The 21,804-nt window shown below is 35.0% G+C and overlaps 3 protein-coding genes across 3 annotated transcripts; 2 read left to right on the top strand and 1 right to left on the bottom strand.

Moving 5' to 3' along the window:
• Positions 1 to 1,436: 1,436 nt before the first annotated feature.
• On the top strand, positions 1,437 to 2,387 carry LOC308641727 (olfactory receptor 52A5-like; the record flags this gene model as incomplete). The annotated part of the gene is made up of 1 exon (XM_081280340.1): positions 1,437 to 2,387. The coding sequence occupies one exon, from the start codon at positions 1,437 to 1,439 to the stop codon at positions 2,385 to 2,387; it is 951 nt and encodes a 316-aa protein (XP_081136466.1).
• Positions 2,388 to 13,670: 11,283 nt separating this feature from the next.
• On the top strand, positions 13,671 to 14,627 carry LOC308642051 (olfactory receptor 51G2-like; the record flags this gene model as incomplete). Its single annotated transcript, XM_081280654.1, has 1 exon — positions 13,671 to 14,627. One exon carries the CDS (start codon positions 13,671 to 13,673, stop codon positions 14,625 to 14,627), a length of 957 nt encoding a protein of 318 aa, XP_081136780.1.
• Positions 14,628 to 17,881: 3,254 nt separating this feature from the next.
• LOC308641728 (olfactory receptor 52Z1P-like) lies at positions 17,882 to 21,190 on the bottom strand (the record flags this gene model as incomplete). Its single annotated transcript, XM_081280341.1, has 2 exons — positions 17,882 to 18,831; positions 21,178 to 21,190. 2 exons carry the CDS (start codon positions 21,188 to 21,190, stop codon positions 17,882 to 17,884), a joined length of 963 nt encoding a protein of 320 aa, XP_081136467.1.
• Positions 21,191 to 21,804: the final 614 nt, after the last annotated feature.

A 21,804-nucleotide genomic window follows, 5' to 3' on the forward strand; every position in this document is an offset into this window, starting at 1 on the left:
ATGGATCCTGATGGCTCATTTTTCAATGACTTTGGCAAAGGAAATAGAAAAAAAATAGAGAGGAGTTTTGGGAGTGAAATTGTTAAAAGACCATACTCCTAATCTAACTCCAGTATATTTTTCTAAAATAAATTATTTTCTCCTCATTTTCCAATGAAACCTCACTATCTCTTAAGTAACTATTTTAAATATTACTTCAATGGCTTCAGAAAATGATTTTCACAATTCTACAAGAAAACAAATGCATTGTGTAAGTGATTTAAGATTTTTGTATTCTGAGGGAAAATTATTTCTTGAAGGAGAAATAAATACAGATTGCAAACAGGCAGGAAAATGACTTTGAGCTTTGGAAGATGTAAGGCAAAGCTCCTCTATGCTGAAGCAAATTCCTTGGTAACCAAGATGGATGTCTGCAGTGTCATGGGGGTGGGGGTGACCAGTGAAGGCAGAGACAGAACAGGATGGAGAGAGTCCTATGGAAAACACTGTGGAGAAGAAAAATTTCACCTCTATGGAAATTGTAGTTTGGTTGGATGGAAGATCTACAAGGCTATAAAGAAAAAAAAAAAATACTTTTTATAAGTCATTCCATGTTATTTCAAAAGGTTAAAGAGAAATAACTGTTCATTCTTAGAAAAGTGAAATGATTGCTCAGAGAGAGGAAGAGAAGCAGAGAACATGGGTTGGCACTGATGTTAAATACAAGTGATGTGCACATAGCCAGTCATGGAAGGTGAGAAGTTCTGAGAGAACGTGTCCATGAACTAAAGTATAATGGGTTCATTTTCTCAGAGGACAAATAGAGAAAGTTGTCAAATAAATGCTTGGATTTGGGAAAATTGGAACTTTGAGAAATGAGTTTGATTGTATTCCAAGGGAATTTATGTCAAAAGAAAGTATAAATAGACTAACCTAAGAAATCCAGCTAAAGAGCTACAAAACTGAAAAATGTTCCTGGAAAGCTTGTCTTCTGAGTTTCAGAAAACTGCTCTGTCACCTCTGAATTCTTTATATAAGGTGCAGGAGGAACCTAGATTTTGAAATATCTTTATAATTAAATAATTTTTGTCTCTTTTCCAAGTTACGTCGAAAACATACCCTATTAATAGCAAACACAGATAAAGGGAATCCTCTTGGTTTAGTAGTAAGGAAACAGAAAGTAATCATCTAGTAAATTTAATTTTGCTCATTTAATATGATCATGGTATACAGAAACATGGATCCCGATGGCTCGTTTTTCAATGACTTTGGCAAAGGAAATAGAAAAAAATAGGAGTTTTGGAGGTGAAATGGTTAAAAGACCATACTCGTAATCTAACTCCAGTATATTTTTCTAACATAAATTATTTCCTCCTCATTTTCCATTCATCCAGTCTTGACATGGATTAGAAGATGAAACAGCAGCACCACCACGTGGCTCTTCTGACCAAGTCACCATGCTCACATTCAATGGCTCCTTCTTCATGCCTTCTGTTTTTACACTAGTTGGGATTCCTGGCCTGGAGTCAGTGCAATGCTGGATTGGGATTCCATTCTGCACCATGTACGTCATCGCTGTGATTGGGAATTCCCTCATTTTGGTTATCATCAAAAAAGAGAACAGCCTACACATACCCATGTACATATTTTTGGCCATGTTGGCAGCCACAGACATGTCACTTAGCACCTGTATTCTTCCCAAAATGTTAGGCATCTTCTGGTTTCATTGGCCAGAGATTTCTTTTGATGCCTGCCTGCTGCAAATGGGTCTTGTTCACTCATTCCAGGGAACTGAATCAGGCATTCTGCTGGCAATGGCCCTGGATCGCTATGTGGCCATCTGTAACCCCTTGAGACATGCTACTATCTTCTCCCAGAAACTCTTGACTCATCTTGGAGTGGGAGTAACAATGAGGTCTGCCATTCTTTCATTACCATCCCTGCTGCTTATCAAATGCAGACTTAAACTCTACCAAACTACAGTTATTTCCCACTCTTATTGTGAGCACATGGCTGTTGTGAAATTGGCTGCTGAAAACATCACAGTCAACAAGATATATGGCCTATTTGTTGCCTTTGCCATCCTAGGATTTGACATAATCTTTATTACCATGTCCTATGTTCGAATTTTTATCACTGTCTTCCAGTTGCCCCAGAAGGAGGCCCGAGTCAAGGCCTTCAATACCTGCGTAGCTCACATCTGTGTCTTCCTACCATTCTACCTCCTGGCCTTCTTCTCTTTCTTTACACACAGGTTTGGTTCTCACATACCACCCTATGTTCATATCCTCTTGTCAAATCTTTACCTGTTAGTCCCACCTTTTCTCAACCCTATTGTCTATGGAGTTAAGACCAAAGAAATCCGCAGACATGTCTGGAAAATGTTTGTCTCCTCCCCAAATTCTTGATAACTACTCCCTGCATAGAAGTGTTTGGTTGGTTATAAGTAACAACTTCACTGAGGTAAAAAATTATATCTTCCTCAAATAGCTACATCTAAAAATAAAGGTTTATATTTCAGATGCTCATAATTTAAGGAGGTATTCAATTGATTGGCTAAAACATAAGGAACAAAATTTCTCTTGTGTTGAGATTTCAATTTAGTTATGTCATTCTTCTATGTATACCCTGTCTATTTAAACTCAATGCTTCCTCTCTAGTTCCTTAGACTTATATATAAAATAAGATTTCAGAGAAAAGTGCTTGATTCTAAATATTATGTTCTATTTTATTTATTTATTTATGATTATTATGTTTATTTATAATTTATTATGTTTATTTATAATTATTATATTTATTTATTTATAATTATTATATTCTATTTCCTGGTGTTTGCTTTTTAAAAACATTTTATAAATTTCTTCTTTTTAGTTATACATGACAGTAGAGTATATTTTGACATATTTATAGAAACATGGAGTACATGTTATCTAATTAGGATCCCAGTCTTGTGGTTTAAATGATGTGGAGATTCACTGTGGTATATTCATATATATATAGGATAGTTATGTTAGATTCATTCCACTGTATTTCCTATTTTTGAGTCTACATTTTAACAAATTTGGAATCAATTATATTTATGGCATCACAATTCACAGAAGCCAAGCTATGGAGCCAGCCCAGGTACCCATCAACAGATAACTGGATAAAGACAATGTGGTATGCATACATAATGGGTTTTATTCAGCCATAAAAAATGAAATTACGTCATTTACCATTGTAAATGGAAGGAACTGGACATCATTATAAGTGAAATAATCTAGACTCTGAAAGTCAAGGGCTGAATGTTTTCACTTATATGTGAATGCTAAATTAAAGAAGGGGATAGAGATCAGTTGAAGAGATCAGTGTAATAGAGGAAGAGGGTTGAGGGGAAGGCAGGAGGGAAAAGAAAAAGGAGGTATGGTGAAGAGAAATTGACCAAATTATACTGTGTACACATATTAATGTACCACAGTAAACTTTTCTTTATGTATATGTATATAAAGCAGTAATTAAAAAAATAAAGGAAAACCAGTGGAGTAGAGGAAGGGGAACAGAGGGAGGGAGGAAAAGAGGGAAAGAAGAAGTACTGGGGACTGAAGTGTAGCAAATTATATTCCATGCGTGTATGATTATGTTAACTGAACTGAAATAGTATGCACAACTATAATGTACTAATAGAAACATTTTCAAAATTAAAAAGAATCATGTTACTGGATAGGCAGACAAGCTGAATAAGATGTTAAATGAAATAATAAATGCAAACAACTCAATAATTCATTTTAATTCTGCAATGGATAATTAGATATTCCAGTATTTGTGGGATTAATAATACAGAGCGAATAATTGTTGAAGAATCATTCTCTTAGAAAAATATGTGCCAAATATACAAAATTTTCATAAAGTTATTATGCATGAAAAGTAAGAATAGAGAGAGTACACATATGGTATTTCCAAATAAGAAACCAAAATGATAGAATAAAATGATAACTACCAGTTAATCATAAATTAAATAATGAATTCAAGGTATCAAATGTAAAATACAACAAAGTAAATAAATGAAACTAGAAATATGCCTTTTTGGAACAAATCAACAGAAAATATAATAGTCCAACCTCCTTGCATCAGAAAAAAGAAATCCAGTATGTGTCCTTAGGAATTCATGGTTTAAGTATTTTTTTCTGGAATAAGAAGTAAGATAACAAAAATCTTAAAATACACATGTAAATTGGAAAAAGAATTTTTAAATGAAACTCCTATGACATCAGAATTAACTATGGGAAACTATTTTAGGTTGTAATAATTTAGTAACTATTTTCTCTACATAAAAGATATTAGATTTAGGTCAATTTGTAAGAGTAGATAGTACAGAAGAAAATACAAGTGTGGTAATAGCTCTTCTTCATCTATGAGTAAGTAGTTACAAATATCTTAGATTTAAGTGATTAGAAAAAATAGGTAAATAAAACCACTGGTGGAAATGTATTTTTTCTTTTTATTTTAGTTTATAATTTACAAGCATAAAAAGGAAAAACTTATTATAAAGAAAATGACCATGATATTACAATGTAGGTGAAGAAATAAATCATTATTCACTGTCAACATGTCCTGTAATTGTCCTTTTGTTATCATAATCTCTCACTTCCCCTAACAAGTATAAACTTCTTTCTTACATCTAATATAATTATTTCCTCCCCCCCCCCCGTTTATTCTATATACTTTGCAGCCTAAGCAGGCATTCCTAAGTTTTAAATTTTAGTATTGCTTGATTTTGAATTTTGTGTGAATGACTTACACAGTATATATTGTGTGTATCTTATAAATTTTGTTTAGGTTGCTGGTTGTACGTCTATTCTGCTCATCTTTCTCCTTGAATAATATGCCATGGTAGAATACACTGTAATTTGTGACTTTTTTATGTTGATGTGCATTGACAAAAGTCAAATATAAATAATATATTTGAATGTAAAAGATCAATTATAAATGATATATTTGTATGTATGTGTCTTCATGCACATTGAATGCTGATTGGTACATCTAAGAATCAAAAGACCAATTCATTCATATCAATATTGGTAGGTATTTTTAAACATTTCTGGAATGCTTCCATCAACTAAAACTACCGTAAAGAATAAGAATATTGTGTTGCTTAATATGTTTCCCATGCTTGAGACTGGACCTTGTGATTTTAGTTACATGGTTTATAAGTAGTAGAAACTCTTTGTGGTTTTTAATTGACATTTGTCTGAAAACTATCAAAATTGGATCATATTTTCACATATATAGCCTGATTGCATATTCTTTTGTATAAATTTAATAATTGTGTACACTTTCTACCTGAATTATCAAATTATCTACGTTAGTTTTTACTAATATTTAAGAGTCCTTTATATATGTTGTGTGCAACAATTTTCTGCTATACATATTGAAAATATTGTCATCTTTTCTGAAATATACTGTTGATGTATTTTGAGGAACAGGTATATGTGCTTCAATGTAGCCAAAATTATCAAACACTAAAGTCTAATACTTACCCTGCTGTATTTAAAACACCTGCCTCATGGGCGCTTATGATCATATCTATTCCATTATCTTCATTTTAAGATATAAAATAAACGTGGAATCACATTTTAATAATAGAAGTAGTAGATAGTGTTTATTTTTACAACTTTAGTATAAAAGAGCATATGATTAACTGTACATAAAGTATACAATCTAATCAGTTTTGACAGACATGTAGGTCTATAAAACCATTACTTCAATTAACCCAGCAATCACCCAGATTTCAGGTGCATTTGTTATTCTTCCCTCCATTTACCACCATCTCCAGGTGACCACTTGCTTGCTATCAGTAAAGTTGAATTTTGCACATTGTACATTTTGATGCAAAAAAATGCTATTTAATAGCATTTTTTGTTTAGTTATTTTCATTTATCATAATTACTTTTAAATTAATTCATCAATTGTTCATTTTCTCTTGCTAAATAATATTTTACTCTGTGAATATATTACAATTTACTTATCCATTCATTTGTCCATGGGCATTGGGGTTCTTTCCCCATTGTAGGTGTGATAAATAAAGCTGCTGTTCATGTTCATTTATAAATCTTTTTTGATCTGTGTTTCATTTGGGGTGCACACTTAGGTGTGAAAGGACTAGGTCATTAAATAGATATGATTAAAAGTTAGGAGATGGGAGCAATAGGGAGGCTGAGTAGGAGGCTTCAGTGATCATCTGCCCAGTTTAGACAGCTCTTCATGCACCAAACACCTTCACATCACCTCGGAATTCAGGTGGAACACTGCAGTGCCTGGAAACACACACTGAAGAAGGTAGGAAGAAAAGAGCTGTCAGTGTCAGCCCTCCTCCAACCCCAGGGAGCCCAATGTGCAGAAAGTTGTAGGAAGCAGAAATTAAGTCCTGATCTTTCCCAGTGTGGTCCCCAACACAGGGAAACTCAGTGCTGGACAGGGCTCATAGACTCTGCTGCCCAGCTGAGCCTCTTTTCCCTCTTAGTCAGGTGGCCAAGGTACCATGCCCATCACCTCTAGTACAACCTTGGACAGATAATAAGGATGAAACCTCCAGCTCCTGTTGATTAGGTGAGGAAAGTGAGCATAAGTCCTTGTCTTAGAACTTAATATGGGGCTGGTAAAACCCAGCACTGTGTGAATCAAAATAGTCACCGTCCCCAGGACAGTGCCTGCAGCTGGTGCCTCTGGACTCATCTGTGTGCCTGTTGTTGACTCACAGACCAGGTACACAGACTAATATCCCAGCCAGCACCAGCTGTGGCTCTCTGCAGCAGTCTTGGGCCAGCAGAAAGGCCACAGCAGAGTGTGTGCTGGTCCACTCAGTGCTGCACTGCTCCTGGTAAGTTTTGGGTTCAGGGTATGATCTGTGATTGTTGCCAATGCCCGTGAAACTGCCTACTCCTTCTTCCCCTGAATAAAGCTATTGTCTCTTAGGAAGAGTCTGGGGAGGCGCCCTGGATGAACCGGCCTTTAACTCCTGATGCCCCAGGGTCCTGAACAATTATTGTGTTCTGCAGTAACTTGGGCATTACCCCAGCTGGGATAACAAGGTGTGGCTCCAGGTGTAGGCCACCCGCTGGGGTTGAGTTACTCTCACCTGTTCCTTTGTCATCCTACCCATTCTGACTTTTTTGGATAGAATGTTCTAAGAAACAGCGTCCCTCCAAGTAAAAGCCCACTTCTGAATGTGCTTGCTCGATCTTGGGCGCTCTCTCTCTCTCTCTCTTTTCAGCCTCTCATGACCTTCTCTTGCACCCCTTCTTGGGGAACCTAAGGCCAGGAGTCATGGAAGCCATCCTGAAGCTCATATAAAAGATATTTTGTGTTTGTGTGGTGTTTTGTGTCACCCCAAATTCACACGAGTGACTTTAGTTCAGCCTCCCACTCTGGACAGGGGAGTCAGAAGAGTAAAAAAAAGGTAGCTGTGAAGCCACTGCCTAGGTCCGTGTGCTGATCTCCTCATAGTAAGGACCAGAACCCAGCAGAATCCTTTGGCACTTGATCACAAGCCTGTGACCATGGATGAGGACTGTGGCATATTCTCCTACCAGGTAGGAGATGTGGGGATGCAGCATCCTTTTTAGACACTCCCAGATCTTTTGGAACAACACACCTAGAATTTGGGACAGGCCTAGGCTTGGGACACCCTCTAGTGTTGAACTAAAAAAACAACACTTAGACAGCAAACCTGGACTTAGGGGACCAAACAGTGCGGAAATAGTGGAAGTGTCCGGAGAGGAAACAAGGCACTGCTTACAGTTTTTGAAAGGAAGAACTCCACAAATGCCAGATTCTAAGAAATTTAATAAAAACCTAATCCTTAAAAAAGAGACAAAATTGTACATCAACAAGTATGAAGAACTTTCCAGGAATCATGATCTTAAAGAACAGAATAAGGTGACAATATGTGACCCTATAGCAACACTCAGAGAGGATCAAAACTTTCAGATGGAGAATTCAAAAATTACTGTTTTAATAAATAACTCATCAGACTTCAAGAAGACACAGAAACAGTCTAATACTCTGAGACACTTAGAATTTTATAAGTCCAACAGAAAACCTTGAGCTGAAAAGCATACTAAGTGTAATTCAAATTTTGAAAAAAGGTCTCAAAAAACAGAAGAGACAACAGATGAAAGAATGAGTTAGCTTAAAAATAGAATATTTGAAAATACACAGTTGGAGGGAAAAAATAATTGAAAATAGTGAGGAAAGTTTATATGAATTTTAGAACACCATTGTAATGGAAAATATTCAAGTTAATGGGCAATCCAGAGGAAGTTGATAATATCAAAGAGGGTATAAAGCTTATTCAAGAGAATAACCAAAAGAATAAAAATATATAAATAATTAGATAGACAACTAGAGATGGATACATATATCCAGGAACAGGTAGATCAAAGATCAGCCAAATTCAGCTAGACCAAGTCTAAGCCTATAATATTCAAACTTTCCAAGGGTTCTAATAAAGACAGGGTTCTCAAGGCAGCAAAAGAAAAGAAATAACACAGAAGGATGTCACAATGGGCCTGACAACAGACTGCTCAGGAGAAACCTCACACACAGGACAGTAGAGTGTAGCATGAGATGTCCACTGTACCTGCTAAGGAGGAGCAGGTGCCCAGCACTATTGCTCAGCTGAGAAAATTTAACAGCATCAGATCTCTACCCAGAAATGATAAAGGGATTTCTCTGAACTGAAAGAAAGACATGTTAATGAGTAAGAAGAATATATTGAATGGTAAGAGACTCACTGAAAAGAGCAATATGCAGTTTCAGAATGCTCTAAAGTGAATGTGGTTCATAAACCATTTGTATATTTAGTATGAAGACTAAAAAACAAAAATACAAATAACAACTATATTAATGTTATTTAATATGCAATATAGAAAGATGTAAATGGGGACATCAAAACATTAAAATGTGTGGAGTGTTATGGTTTGAATGTGCGGTGCTCCCAAGAGGTCGTGTGATAGAGAACAAATGAGTTCTGCTGTTTTTTCAGACATCTCCTTGGCTGTCAACATTTGTACCCATTCTCACTCTTGGTGGTCTAGGTAATGTTCTACTTGTAACTCTAAAGGTGGGTATTTGCCCATCAGGTTCTCCTCATCTAAATGGACATATGGGATTGCATTTATGAGCTGGGTTGTCAGAGCATTTGGCAATTGAGGGGGTTGTAATTGCTTTTTCTCTCTCATTACATATCTGAGAAATATACAAAACATAAAACAAAGCAGTATATTTACATTGAATAATGATAATCTTTTAAATTAAGGATTTTTTATCATACCAAAATTAGATAAATTCAATGTCATTTAAATTAATATAAAAATAATTAAAGTACAAAGATAATTTTTAGGATATCCAGTACCAGTGAATGACATAAGAACAAATCATTTATCTCGTAGTAGTTTCACAATGGGAGGTAAAAAGATGGAGATGGGAAAGTTTTTCTTATAATAAGGCATAGCATCTCATTTTCATAGACTATTAGTGGATGTTGAATTTCTTTAGTAATTAACAAAATTTTCTTTATGAGAAGTGTAACTTCTCCTGAGGTCGTGAGTTCATGAAAAAAAAAAAAACAGCTATTGGTTGAGTGCATGGAGTACAGTAGCATCTGAAGATTAATAAGCTTAGATATTAAGATAGTTCCTCTACTAAGTGGGACTGATATTACAATTCAAATTCCAAATCCTATAGATATTTTTATCAGTTAGTAGTCTACCTATTGCAGGACTCAATCCGACAACAGGCATTTAGAAGTCAATAATATTGACAAACAGGATTTTTATTCATTGAACAAAAGCTGTCATATAGTCAGCTCAAATTTGCTTTTTTGAGAACTCTAAGCACAGAGAGAAAGGCACCACACTAGAGAATCAGGATATTGGATAATAATGTTGGTTTTATTGCTTATTATATGATTTTGAGGAAGTAAATCAAATAATTGAGTTTCATTTTTATCCATTATTAATATTATGTAGAACTGAACACAAGATATTTCCAGTACTTAAGTAATAGACCTATGTTCCTCACAATATAAATTCTTAATTAGTCCCTGCTATTATCTATACCATATTCAAAATTATATTTTTGTCACTAGTAGTGGATGTTGTCATATTGTGACTGTATGCCAGCATTTCCTCTCCTGTTGCATTACATCATGTATTTCAGACAATGATGAAATAAATATTTGAGCATTTCCAAAGAATTCTTTCTTCTATGCTTTTAAATTGTAATGTCCGGCTGCAATCTTGAAGTAGTGTAGAGAGGACTTTGAAAAGGTTCCCAAATGTTAGCATTGGCAAGATTGCAGCCACTGTCCTGTGTTTATCATGGGGCCTCATATCTCTGAGGACTGAAGAAGGAAGGCTTATTAAGGCATCCTGCTGGCTCTCAGAAACAGAAGGGTCATTCACAGCAAGAGGAACTAGTCTACCAAGTATGTGAGACCTGGGGGAAATAAAAGTGGGAGGAAATAGCAAAAAAGGGGGTAACCTGAGAAGCAAAAGAGAAGGGCAGACATTAAAAGTGTGAGGAGGACCCAGAAACTGGGTCAGGAGAAAAAGTTATTTTCACCAAAGGACATTATTTTCATCAAAATACCTACCTTGTTCATATTCATGCTTTGAGTCTCCAAGTCAGACTGGCTTTACAGATAGACAGGGCTTATTTAAGATGCCCTGGATGTTAATGTCCAGGGGTGTGTTGTTTACACAAGTAAAGATTGTTTTCAGACATAACAGAGAAGGGATTAAATTACAGAATGAAATTAGATTTTCACCGGATAACCTCAAGATTCCTTTCAATCTGAAGTATCAGTGTTTTCTATTACTACTTTAATTACAGCTCAGAGATCTTAACTCTAATTTATAAGTCTTTTAGATTTTGAAGTTAATAAACAAAACCCTCAAAATCTACCCTCTTCTTCTGAGAAAGGGTGGAAGATACCACATGGCCTTGGGGATGATTATAAAAATACAGCATCAGGAGCAGTAGGAGTTGGATGATGGAATAAAGGAGTGCTACAGTATAAGGGGTTGTGGAACATCAGGAGAACTATCACTGGTGAATACAGATGTTGCACAGTAAATACAGAAATTGTGGGAACTTCAGAATACGAATACGAATGTGGCTATTCAGGGTCATCATCCACTAAAGTCCAAGGAAATCATGGTTTGTTTAGGTGGAAATTCCCATACCACCCTATACTTTTTTCCTCCCCCCAAATTGGCACTAACTGAATAGAATGAAAAGCACATAGTTAGGCCCATAAAAATTATTAAAGGAATTCAGAGGGGAGAAAAACAGAAGTTATTCTTATTTCTGCCTATGTTGGGACTTCACTGAACCAAACTGACATTCTCACCATGTGACTACTTAGATCACTTTGTGAAATGCGCATTCTTCCTGTTTATCTCTATGAGAAGGCACTCCAGATGTGCCCATCTCTTCCACCCTCCCATTAGGTCTCACAGGACCTCTGCCGCTGCTGTCCTCATTGCCTCGTTGTTAGTAGCAATAGCGGCACATTGTGGTCCCTTATACAGGATAGACTTTAAGTATTTTACCTACAATATATCATTTTTTTTTGTATTTTAATTTTAATCGACATGTTTTAATGTTTCACTGAACAGAAGTGATAACTGTTTGAGATGATGAATATGCTAATTTACTTGATTTGATCACTCTGTGATATCCCCATTTGTTCCCATAACGATCCAGTGAAGTTGCCATTATTTTGAGTTGACAAAGGAGTCAACTTGGGGCAGATAAAAATGATCATTTGTCCCCTATTAAAATGATCAAGAATTAAAAGTAGAAAATAACCTAGAGGGGTGTGACTACAGAGCCAGAGAAGCAGAGAGTTAATTAGGAAGATGGTAGGCAGCCACCTCCTTAAAGCCCCCAAAAAGAATCACTGAGATCACTGTGCAGAAAAGAAACTGGACTTCAGTTCAGATATCTTCCAGCTTTCCAATTAACTTCATATTTCCTCCTCCTTGGCAGTTAGAGACAGATGTTATTAGATCAGAGAAATTGTCTGAACTGACTGAACAGTGAGATGGAAAAGACAGATTTCCTGTTTCTGATTTGGACTGAGAGACTGGAAAGGAATCAAGAAGAAGGGATCAGATCTGGAAATCTGGAGAATGATGGTGATCAGGAGTGTGAGCATATAAAGAAGGACAGTCACAAGCCCAAGATGAGAGCAGCAAGTGGGAAAAGGCAGAAAGAGTAAAGAGAATGGCAGGGTTCTAAGTACCAGTGTGTACAATACGTGGATAGAATTTGATTATAATGTGAATAGTCAGCAAGGTTTAATTTATTTCTGGAATTTACTTGTTTGATTTTCTTGTTTGTGGGTCTTTAGTTTCCTAGAAAATTACCATTATTAAACATTCCAGGCAAATATCTGCTACATTTAGGGTGCATCTTCATGGGACTTAAGGAGATTAAAGGGGAATTAAGAACCTTCAAGGGGCAAAATAGACTTCACAAGACAGGAGGATATTGATCTATTCATTATTATTGGAAGTAATTTGTCCCTTGGATGGTAAATTCCCAGGTCAGCATTTGGTAAACAAGGATATGTGGGAATGACACACAAGTGTGTTATGAAGAGACAGCTCTCTTTTCTACTTCAGAGATTTTGTTTGTTTGTTTGTTTAGTTTTTGACCATAGAAATGGGGAATATATTTTCTCATTTGGTTTGTTGACAAAAGATTTAATGTCAATGTCAGAGAATGATAGACTCATTTGGGCTCTAATTTAAGTAAATATTTCTGTTATTTTATTTTCTCTATATTTTTCTTTAAATTGTAAGTTTCTAAACAAGTCACAGTTCTGAATAGGAGGTAATAGGAAATAGATTCTGAAATTTTTAAAAATCAGAGTGAAAGTCAATTCTACTTTAAGTTGTATAATTTATATTTTATTATAAAATTTCATTTGAAATTTATATATTATTTACATTGAGTCTTTGCTGTTCTTGTTAGCTCTTGGGGATGACAGGGCAAAACCAAAGTGATATTAAAGTCAGTTGTCTGGAGAGGCCTAGACTGAGTCATCAATCTCATAATGGTGGGTAGATAGGAATCATACATAACAAATTAAATCAAATAAATTAATTAAGAAAAAGATTAGGAATTATGCTGTTCCATACTTGCTTGAATTCTCTAAATGTACCTTGCCTGTTGTTCTAACATTGTGAAATAAAATATCAAATTTAGGCAGATGAAGAAATTTAATGTAAATCAGTACAGCAGTCATTAAATATGGTTTATGTATTACAAGCATCCTGGCCAATACATTATAAAATTAAAAATATGTTATAGAATTTTGCATGTATGCTGCTCTGTCTGGAAAGTGTTTTTTGGAAGATCATAACCATTAGAGGGGATATTGAATGGTATCTGGGAGGCAGAAGTGAAGGTCCTAGGGATTCTAAAGTGAATATTTTACTTAACTGAGAATACTGGCAATGAAATGGACAAAAATGAAGCAGAAATTTGGAGATGGGTAAAGTGTGATTAGAGGTAAGGACTGAAGTTTTGTTTTCTTTCTTTTTATTTCCTCACTTTTCCATGATGCAGATGCTGGTCTTATCAATGCCTTCCTCATTGGAGTGTCTGTGGAATTGGGTTGTGGTTTAAAAATCAGGCCTATGGGAGCCTCAAACTCCACCAGTACCCTGTCCTCCACATTCTATCTCACAGGGATCCCTGGCTATGAAGAATTCCACCACTGGATTTCTATCCCCTTCTGCCTCTTCTACCTTGTTGGAATAACAGGCAACTGCATCATCCTGCATATTGTCCGGACAGACCCCAGGCTCCATGAGCCCATGTATTACTTCCTGGCCATGCTCTCCCTCAGTGACATGGGCATGTCCCTGCCCACAATGATATCACTCTTAAGGGTGTTGTGGTCCATTTCCAAGGAGATCCCGTTCAATATCTGTGTCATCCAAATGTTTTTGATTCACACTTTCTCCTTCACTGAATCATCTGTGCTCTTGGCCATGGCTCTTGACCGGTATGTAGCTATCTGTCACCCTCTGAGATATGCTACTATTCTCACCCCAAAGCTTATTTCCAAGATTGGAATTGCAGCCCTGCTCAGAAGTGCTCTTCCACTCATTCCACTCCTGACCCGTTTGGCCTTCTTTCCCTTCTGCGACTCCCATGTTCTTTCTCATTCCTACTGTCTACACCAGGACATTATCCGCCTCGCTTGTGCTGACACCAAGTTTAATGTCATATATGGGTTGGTTGTGATTACCATGCTGTGGGGCATGGACTCTCTGGGTATTTTAGTTTCTTATGTTTTCATCCTTCATTCAGTGTTGAAGATTGCATCCCGTGAGGGGAGGCTTAAGGCTCTTAACACATGTGCGTCCCACATCTGTGCTGTGCTCATTCTCTATGTGCCCATGATAGGCTTATCTATTGTCCATCGTTTTGCCAAACATTCCTCTCCCTTCACGCACATCTTTATGGCGCATATCTACTTAATGGTCCCACCTGTGCTCAACCCAATCATCTATAGTGTGAAAACCAAACAGATCCGCCAAGGAGTCCTCCATTTGATTCTCCCCCACAAAATCTTTTCTTCAATGTAGAATGTCCTCAAGGCAACAATCACATCAGCACTAATGATAAGAACTCCTGGCGAATTATCTGCTCTAGGTATGTTGGAACCAACCTTGTCAACAAAAAACTACTGAAAGCATAAAAGAAAATCTAACAAAGCATGAAAAAAAGAGCTATAGAAGAGAAAGTTGACATTCATTAGGATTAGACAGCCTGACCTAACACATGCTTCGTAAAAAACCTTTAATTATGAATATTTTGCAGAGGATGTGTTTTAAATCATTTCCTCCCATCTTCCATTTTTAATCTTAACCTTTTCCCAAGGTATTCATTTACCTATGAAATTTTCCTTGAATGTTCAAAACTCATTTCTTTGATTTGTATTATTCTATAACATTTGGCATAACATTTTATACTTCCTTTTCTGTTATATTATTGTTTTCGTATATATGTTTATTTTCTTTCTTACAGATGTTAACATCTTGATCCAAAAATATATTTTGATTAAAGCAGAAGTTATCAACCATCATGGTGTATCAGAATCATCTTTTAAACATTGATATGTATGATCTTCCTTATCTGGGAAAATTTGGTTTCTTCAGGAAAACAAAGGGCATCTCCCATGTTTATTTTATCTAATTTTGTGATAATAACTTTAATCTTGTAGAAATATTAGACTTAGAAATTTTTAAAGCTCCAAGGCTGTATCATTTGAAATTACTAATTATAAACCATTGTTTTACTGTATTTTAATAATAATTTAGGTTAAATTATACTTTTAAATATAAAAAGATAATGCAGTGAGGTATAACTATTTACAAGTGTGTGGTAGCAAGAAACACAAAATTCTAGACAAGTTTTACCCAGATCTCTTTTTAAAACAGAAAACTGTTTTCTTATATCTCTATAATAGACCAGACATGCTTGTGTATAAGATTGTATTATAATACTTGCAAAGTTAATTGAATTGTCTTAATTCACATGTATACAATGGCTGAAGAAGTAAAATAAACCAAGAAGGAAAGGAAGACTTTAGGCATGTTTTATTTTATTACTTCTAATATTGATGTTAGTCTTAATATAATGTATTTTATTCTAACTATAATTACATAGGATCTGTAAGAATTAGACTATACTTGGTGTAAAAGAGGTACTTAGCAATTGCTGGGTGCATAAATATTAAGAAATAAACCAATCATTGAACAAAGAAGGACTTGTATGTATATGTATTTTTTTTTTTAATCCCGGAGCTGATATGAAGTCTCATTTCATACAATAAAATTGATCTTAGAAATGTGTAATTAGTATTGCAAATTACAAGTACATAAAGCATTCCTGGAAAATCCATGAACTTTTGTTTGTTCCCTGGTTTTGATTCAACCATGTCTGTTCCCAATAGTATTTATTTACCCCTTTCCTGAATTTACATCTCATTACCACATTCTTTCAGCACATTCACCTTGACCAAAGAAATACCAACTAAGAATAATGCAAGAAATAGAAACATCAGAGTGAGATGATTCTCTTGATATGATAAATAAATAATTCAAAATTAATTTAAGAAAATTTTGAGAAACTGAACATTATTATCATTCATACAAGTAATATTCAACTATATATAATCATCTTTGAAATAAGACTTTAAAATGCAAACTACATTTTACATTTCTGAATATTAAACATACTTTTCTTAGTAACTATGATTCAAAATATACTATTTATCTTTTTGTTGAAAAAATACATTTAAGAATGAATAGGGAAACTTTGGTATATATAAATAGTTGAATATTACTCAGAATTAAAAGAGAATAAGATCATGGCATTTGCAGACAAATGGCTGCAGTTGAAGAATATAATGCTAAGTGAAGTATGTCAATCCCCCAAAACCAAAGGTCAAATGTTTTCTTTGATATGAGGATGTTGACTCATAATGGGAATGGGGGAGCATGGGAGGAATGGAGGAACTTCAGATAGGGCAAAGAGGAGGGAAAGGGCATGGGGTTAGGAAAGACTGTGGAATGAGTTGAACATCATTACCCTAAGTACAAATGTGAAGACACAAATGGTGTGAAAATACTTTGGGTACAACCAGAGACTTGGAAAATTGTGCTCTCTCTATATAATATGAAATGAATTGCATTCTGACATCACAAATAATTAGAATAAATGAATAATTTAATAAAAAAAGAAAAAATACATTTAAAATCTCAGAGTCTATATTTTTAAATTTACATGCAAGTAAAACTCTTTTAGCACGGATATTTACATTGATTATCAAAATCTGGGGATTTGTAAATTACCATCTTCTGTGGTAAGTATTATAATTTGGTGTTAGAATTACATTATGTTCATGAAATTTATCTCAACAAAAGCATTTAAAAATATATATTGTCAAAATTAAGATAATAATTCCTAGCAAAATACATTTGGTGAAGAGAAGAGTGATTGAATACATATGATTAAATAAAGAAGTAGATGGTCATGTCATAGCATTGTGGATTCACGACAGAAGCTTTATCTTGCCATTGAAAACTTACTGAAGGCTGGTGTCCAGTCCTCTGGTAAGCAATGCTTCTAACATGGGAAGCCTGCCTGTTCCTGCTTAGAATTCCAATAGTATGATTGAGGATATATCTCATTTGGATATGAATTTATAACTAGGAGAAATTTTTTCTCATATTGTTGAATAATGTTACAAATATTTATTTTACCAAAGGAGATAAGAAATATATATTTTATGAAAATTAAAAGAATGTTTTTAGAGAGAAAATAAAAAGAAGAATTTTACATGCAGGTCCCCTACATAAGGGTCTACCAGGAAGTTTGCTACTTGTGTATTTATTATTTGATTAATTGAGATGTTTATCTACTCTGCAACTGTTTATTAAATTACTTTTATATTCTGGGTATTGCTAATATAACAGTGAAACTTAGATCAGAAGTAATCCTTCATGGAGTTTTCACTTTATCTTATTCATGGAAAATAGATAGAGAAGAAGCATATGTACTGCAAAAGTGGTATTTAATTCCCCTACTCTGTTATTCTGACATTCTTTCAATTTCCTTAATTTATTGATATACTCCTTGATGGTGTCTAAATTCCTTGTAAACTTCTTACTTACTCCATCTTAGAAAGATAGCATTTGTAAATATGAATATTTTAGGCTCTAACCAATATTTAGGTGATCTAGGATAGATATGCCCTGATTGATTCAGATTTTATATTTGATTATCCATTCTAGAGTCCCCCAATCCTCGTTTCATTACTCTTACATCAATTTGGTTAGGTACCAAGTGCCAGTACTCGTATCCTTATCTCTTTGGTCTTTACCCCATAAACAATGGGGTTCATGGTAGGTGGCACCAATAGATAGAGGTTTGCCAGGAGGATAAGGGCATGCCTGGGCACATGGTGCCCAAAGCGATGGGTAAAGAAGGAAAAGAAAGCCAGAGTATAGAATATCAGGATGACACATATATGAGCTCCACAGGTTCCAAAGGCCTTTTTCCGAGCTTCCCTTGAAGGCAGTTGAAAGACTGTTCTCAAGATTAGCCAGTAGGAGAGGGAGATAAGGATACAATCCAGCCCTGTGGTAAGAAGAGCTGCAGTGAGTCCATAAATGCTATTAAGGGTAAAGCTATTGCAGGCCAATTTGGCAATGCCCATGTTCTCACAGTATGTATGGTGAATAACATTGCTCCTGCAGAAATGTAGCCGGAGAATGAGGAGGACACCGGGGATGACAACAACCACACTCCGAGCCACCAGAGCCAGACCCACCTTGCCAATGAGAGAATCTGTAAGCAGAGTTGCATAATGGAGTGGTGCACAGATAGCCACATAACGATCAAAAGCCATGGCCAGTAAAATGGCAGATTCAGAGAGGAACAGAGCATGAACGAAGAACATTTGTGTGAGGCAGGCAGCAAATGTTGACAGGGAGGGGCCTTGCCAGAAGATGAGAAGCATTTTAGGCACTGTGACAGTACAAAGGAGGACATCATTGAGTGCCAGCATGGTCAGGAAAAGATACATGGGTTCATGGAGGCTCCTGTCACGGGCCACCACTGCAATAACTAGACCATTGCCTATCACAGCCAAGAGGTACATGAAGCTGAAAGGGATGGAGATCCAAATTTGAAAGTCTTCTAATCCAGGGACACCAGTCAGCAGAAAGGAAGTGAATTGAGTGGATGTATAGTTGCGCTTTGATACCAAGAAATGACCAAAGTCTATGAAAAGAAAAACAGAAAATACCTAAAATAAACAAAAGTAGGAAACTTATTAATACTATTCAAGTTCTATTACTTTTGGCACAAAGTGGTGGAAGAAGTGAGGACCATGAATAACATGGTCTGAGATAAGTTATAATATAACCATGTAACCAGTTAGGATGGCTGACATTGAGAATACCAACTTTAGTGAATAGTGAAAAGGATGTGGAACTACCAGAACACTTTTACAGTGTTGATGGGACGGTAAATTAGTACAAGCACTATGGAAATCAATATGGAGTTTCCTCAAAAGACTAGAAATGAAATCACCATATGACATGACCCAGCCTTGCCACTTCTAGGTATTTATCCTCAAGAATTAAAGTCATCATACTATAGTGACATATGCATACTCCTGTTTATAGCATCACAGTTCACATTAGCCAAATTATACCAGCTTAGGTATCTGTCAATGGATGAATGAATAAAGAATATGTGACATATGCACAATGGAGTTTTATTCAGCCACAAAGAAAAATGAAATTATGTCATTTTCAGGAAAATGAATGGAATGTGAGAGTGTTATGTTAAGTAACATAAGTCAAACTCAGAAGTCAATGGTCATTTGTTTTCTCACAGAAGCTAGAGATGAAAAAGGAAAAGAAAGATGTGTGTGATGGAGGTACTTATGAAAATCAAAGGGAGATCAGTAGAGTAGAGGAAAGGGACCAAGGGAAGAATGAGGGGAGGGAAAGTAGAAATACCGGGGAACAATATTGGCCAAAGTATATTGTTATATTGTGTTCATGTACAAATAGGTAACAATGAATCTCACCATTATGTACAGCTATAATGCCCCAAACAAAAATATGTGCCAATCACAAAGACCATGACATGGAGTTGTGAAGACAAATAAAAATTAAGAGTATAATATGTCATTATTTAGAATAAGAAAATCTTTGAAAAAATGTCAAGGCCCATAATTGCTCAATATCTAGCTTTGAAAGAGTGTTCCACAAAGTAGAAAAGATTCAAAGACTGTCTTTTTTATACCCACCAACAAAAGAGCTAGAACAAACTGTAATTTTTCTTAGCCATTATTCTTATTTTTAGAACACCAAATGATATTTTAAAATACAAATACACATTCTATAATATATGTCAAATATTAAATTATTCATTTTTCTATCAAATTTAGTGAGACCCTATCTCAAAAAACCCTCTACATTAATTGCAATTTTCCTTTTACGATAATCTTTGCCTTTAACAAGGAAGTAGGGTACATGATTACACTATCAACACATATTCTGTATTTTGTCTATTACCCCTTATACTTTATATACTTTCCGTTTCTGTCTCACCCTTCCTTTATTCAGATGAGGAAGGAAATAGAAAATTCCAGATCCAAGGGCTCAAGTACAAACACATGGCATAGACATAGTTTTTAATGAAAACACTAAGAGAGATTCTTTTAAATGGTTCTTTTAAAAAATAATGAGTTATAACCACAATTTTATTTGTCACTTAAGACTGATAATTTACTTCATTAGCATATGTGTGTCTTAGCAGCACCAGATATTTCAATATCAGCATATTTAGTTATTTATTTATTTACTGTGTTTACTAGTGCATTGCAGCTATATACTTAACAGTGATGTTCACTGTGACATATTTTTACATGCACATAACATAATTTACTCTGTTTTATTCCCCAGTACTTACCCTTTTCCTCCTCTCCTCCCTCCCCTAATCCCTTTTCTCTACTCTACCGGTTTTCTTGTTTTTACCTAATTTTTAAAAAGATGATGTATTATAATTATACATTAAAATGGGATTCATTGTGATATAAATGCACATAACATCATTTAGTCAATTTTATGATGTTGATCCTCCTCTTACCCTACAATTCTTCTATTTCATGATATCACCTTTTTATATCTAGTTTTTGCATATGAGAGAAAACATCAAACACTTGGCTTTTTGCATCTGGCTTATTTTACTCAGCATGATGTTCTTCAGCACACTTAAGTAGAAGATAGATCATGTATCAGTGTAGGTGTTGAAAATACAGCAGAAATAGTACATAATAACAATAATTCAAAATATTTATCAATACTTACATTTTCCTGAAAAAAAGATTTTCTATGAACATTATATTTACTTTCTAATTTGAAGGTTACAACTCCTCTATTTTATCATTGTGATGAATTTATCATTATTATTCCAATTTTACATAAACAGAAACTCAAGCATTGAAGGATTAACTTTTCGAATGTCATGTCACAGTACATAACACCTACTTTTAAATTCAGACATGCTAACTAAAGAATCCACACTTTTAACTACTGAGCTACTCTAATTTACCTTCTAGATGCATGATTTCTAAATCATTAGAAACATAAACAAGTAGATCTTGATTTTTTTCTTAATGCCCTACAATGATATTCATAAATTTTAGGAAAAACAGTCAAACCTAGCTTGTAAGAATTCAGGTAGATAAGTATATATATTCATCTGTATTGCACAATGATATTTATCATAATACCCCAGGGAATAACCTCTTGGAAAGAAGTCTCTATAGAGAATTTTGCATGCTGAGTGACAACCTTCGTACTCAGACACATCAGTTAAAGTATGGCTCAGCTCACTAGATCAGTGTCTTTCACACTCGTGGAAATGGTATTTTCCAGATCTGAACTGCATCTGATAATTTTCCATGCCCGACCGAGTCTCTGAGCAATGTATCTGCAAATTTTCACCAGTTCAATATTTATGTCCTGTCTAGAACACAAACCTGTCTAGTTCAATATTTATGTCTCTGCTAGAACACAAACCTCTCTTCTGATAAAGCCATAATTTGAGGCTATTTAAATTTACTTTAATAAGTTATTTATATGATGTTTTGAGATTTTACCAAGGGAAAAGTATGATGGGGAATTTGGAGAACTCTCACTTTTCAAATACAGCATTTTAAAATTCAGTAAATTTTAC

Source organism: Spermophilus citellus (genome assembly GCF_964194105.1).
Source record: "Spermophilus citellus genome assembly, chromosome: 2".
In the NCBI taxonomy this organism is placed as follows: Eukaryota; Metazoa; Chordata; class Mammalia; order Rodentia; family Sciuridae; genus Spermophilus; species Spermophilus citellus.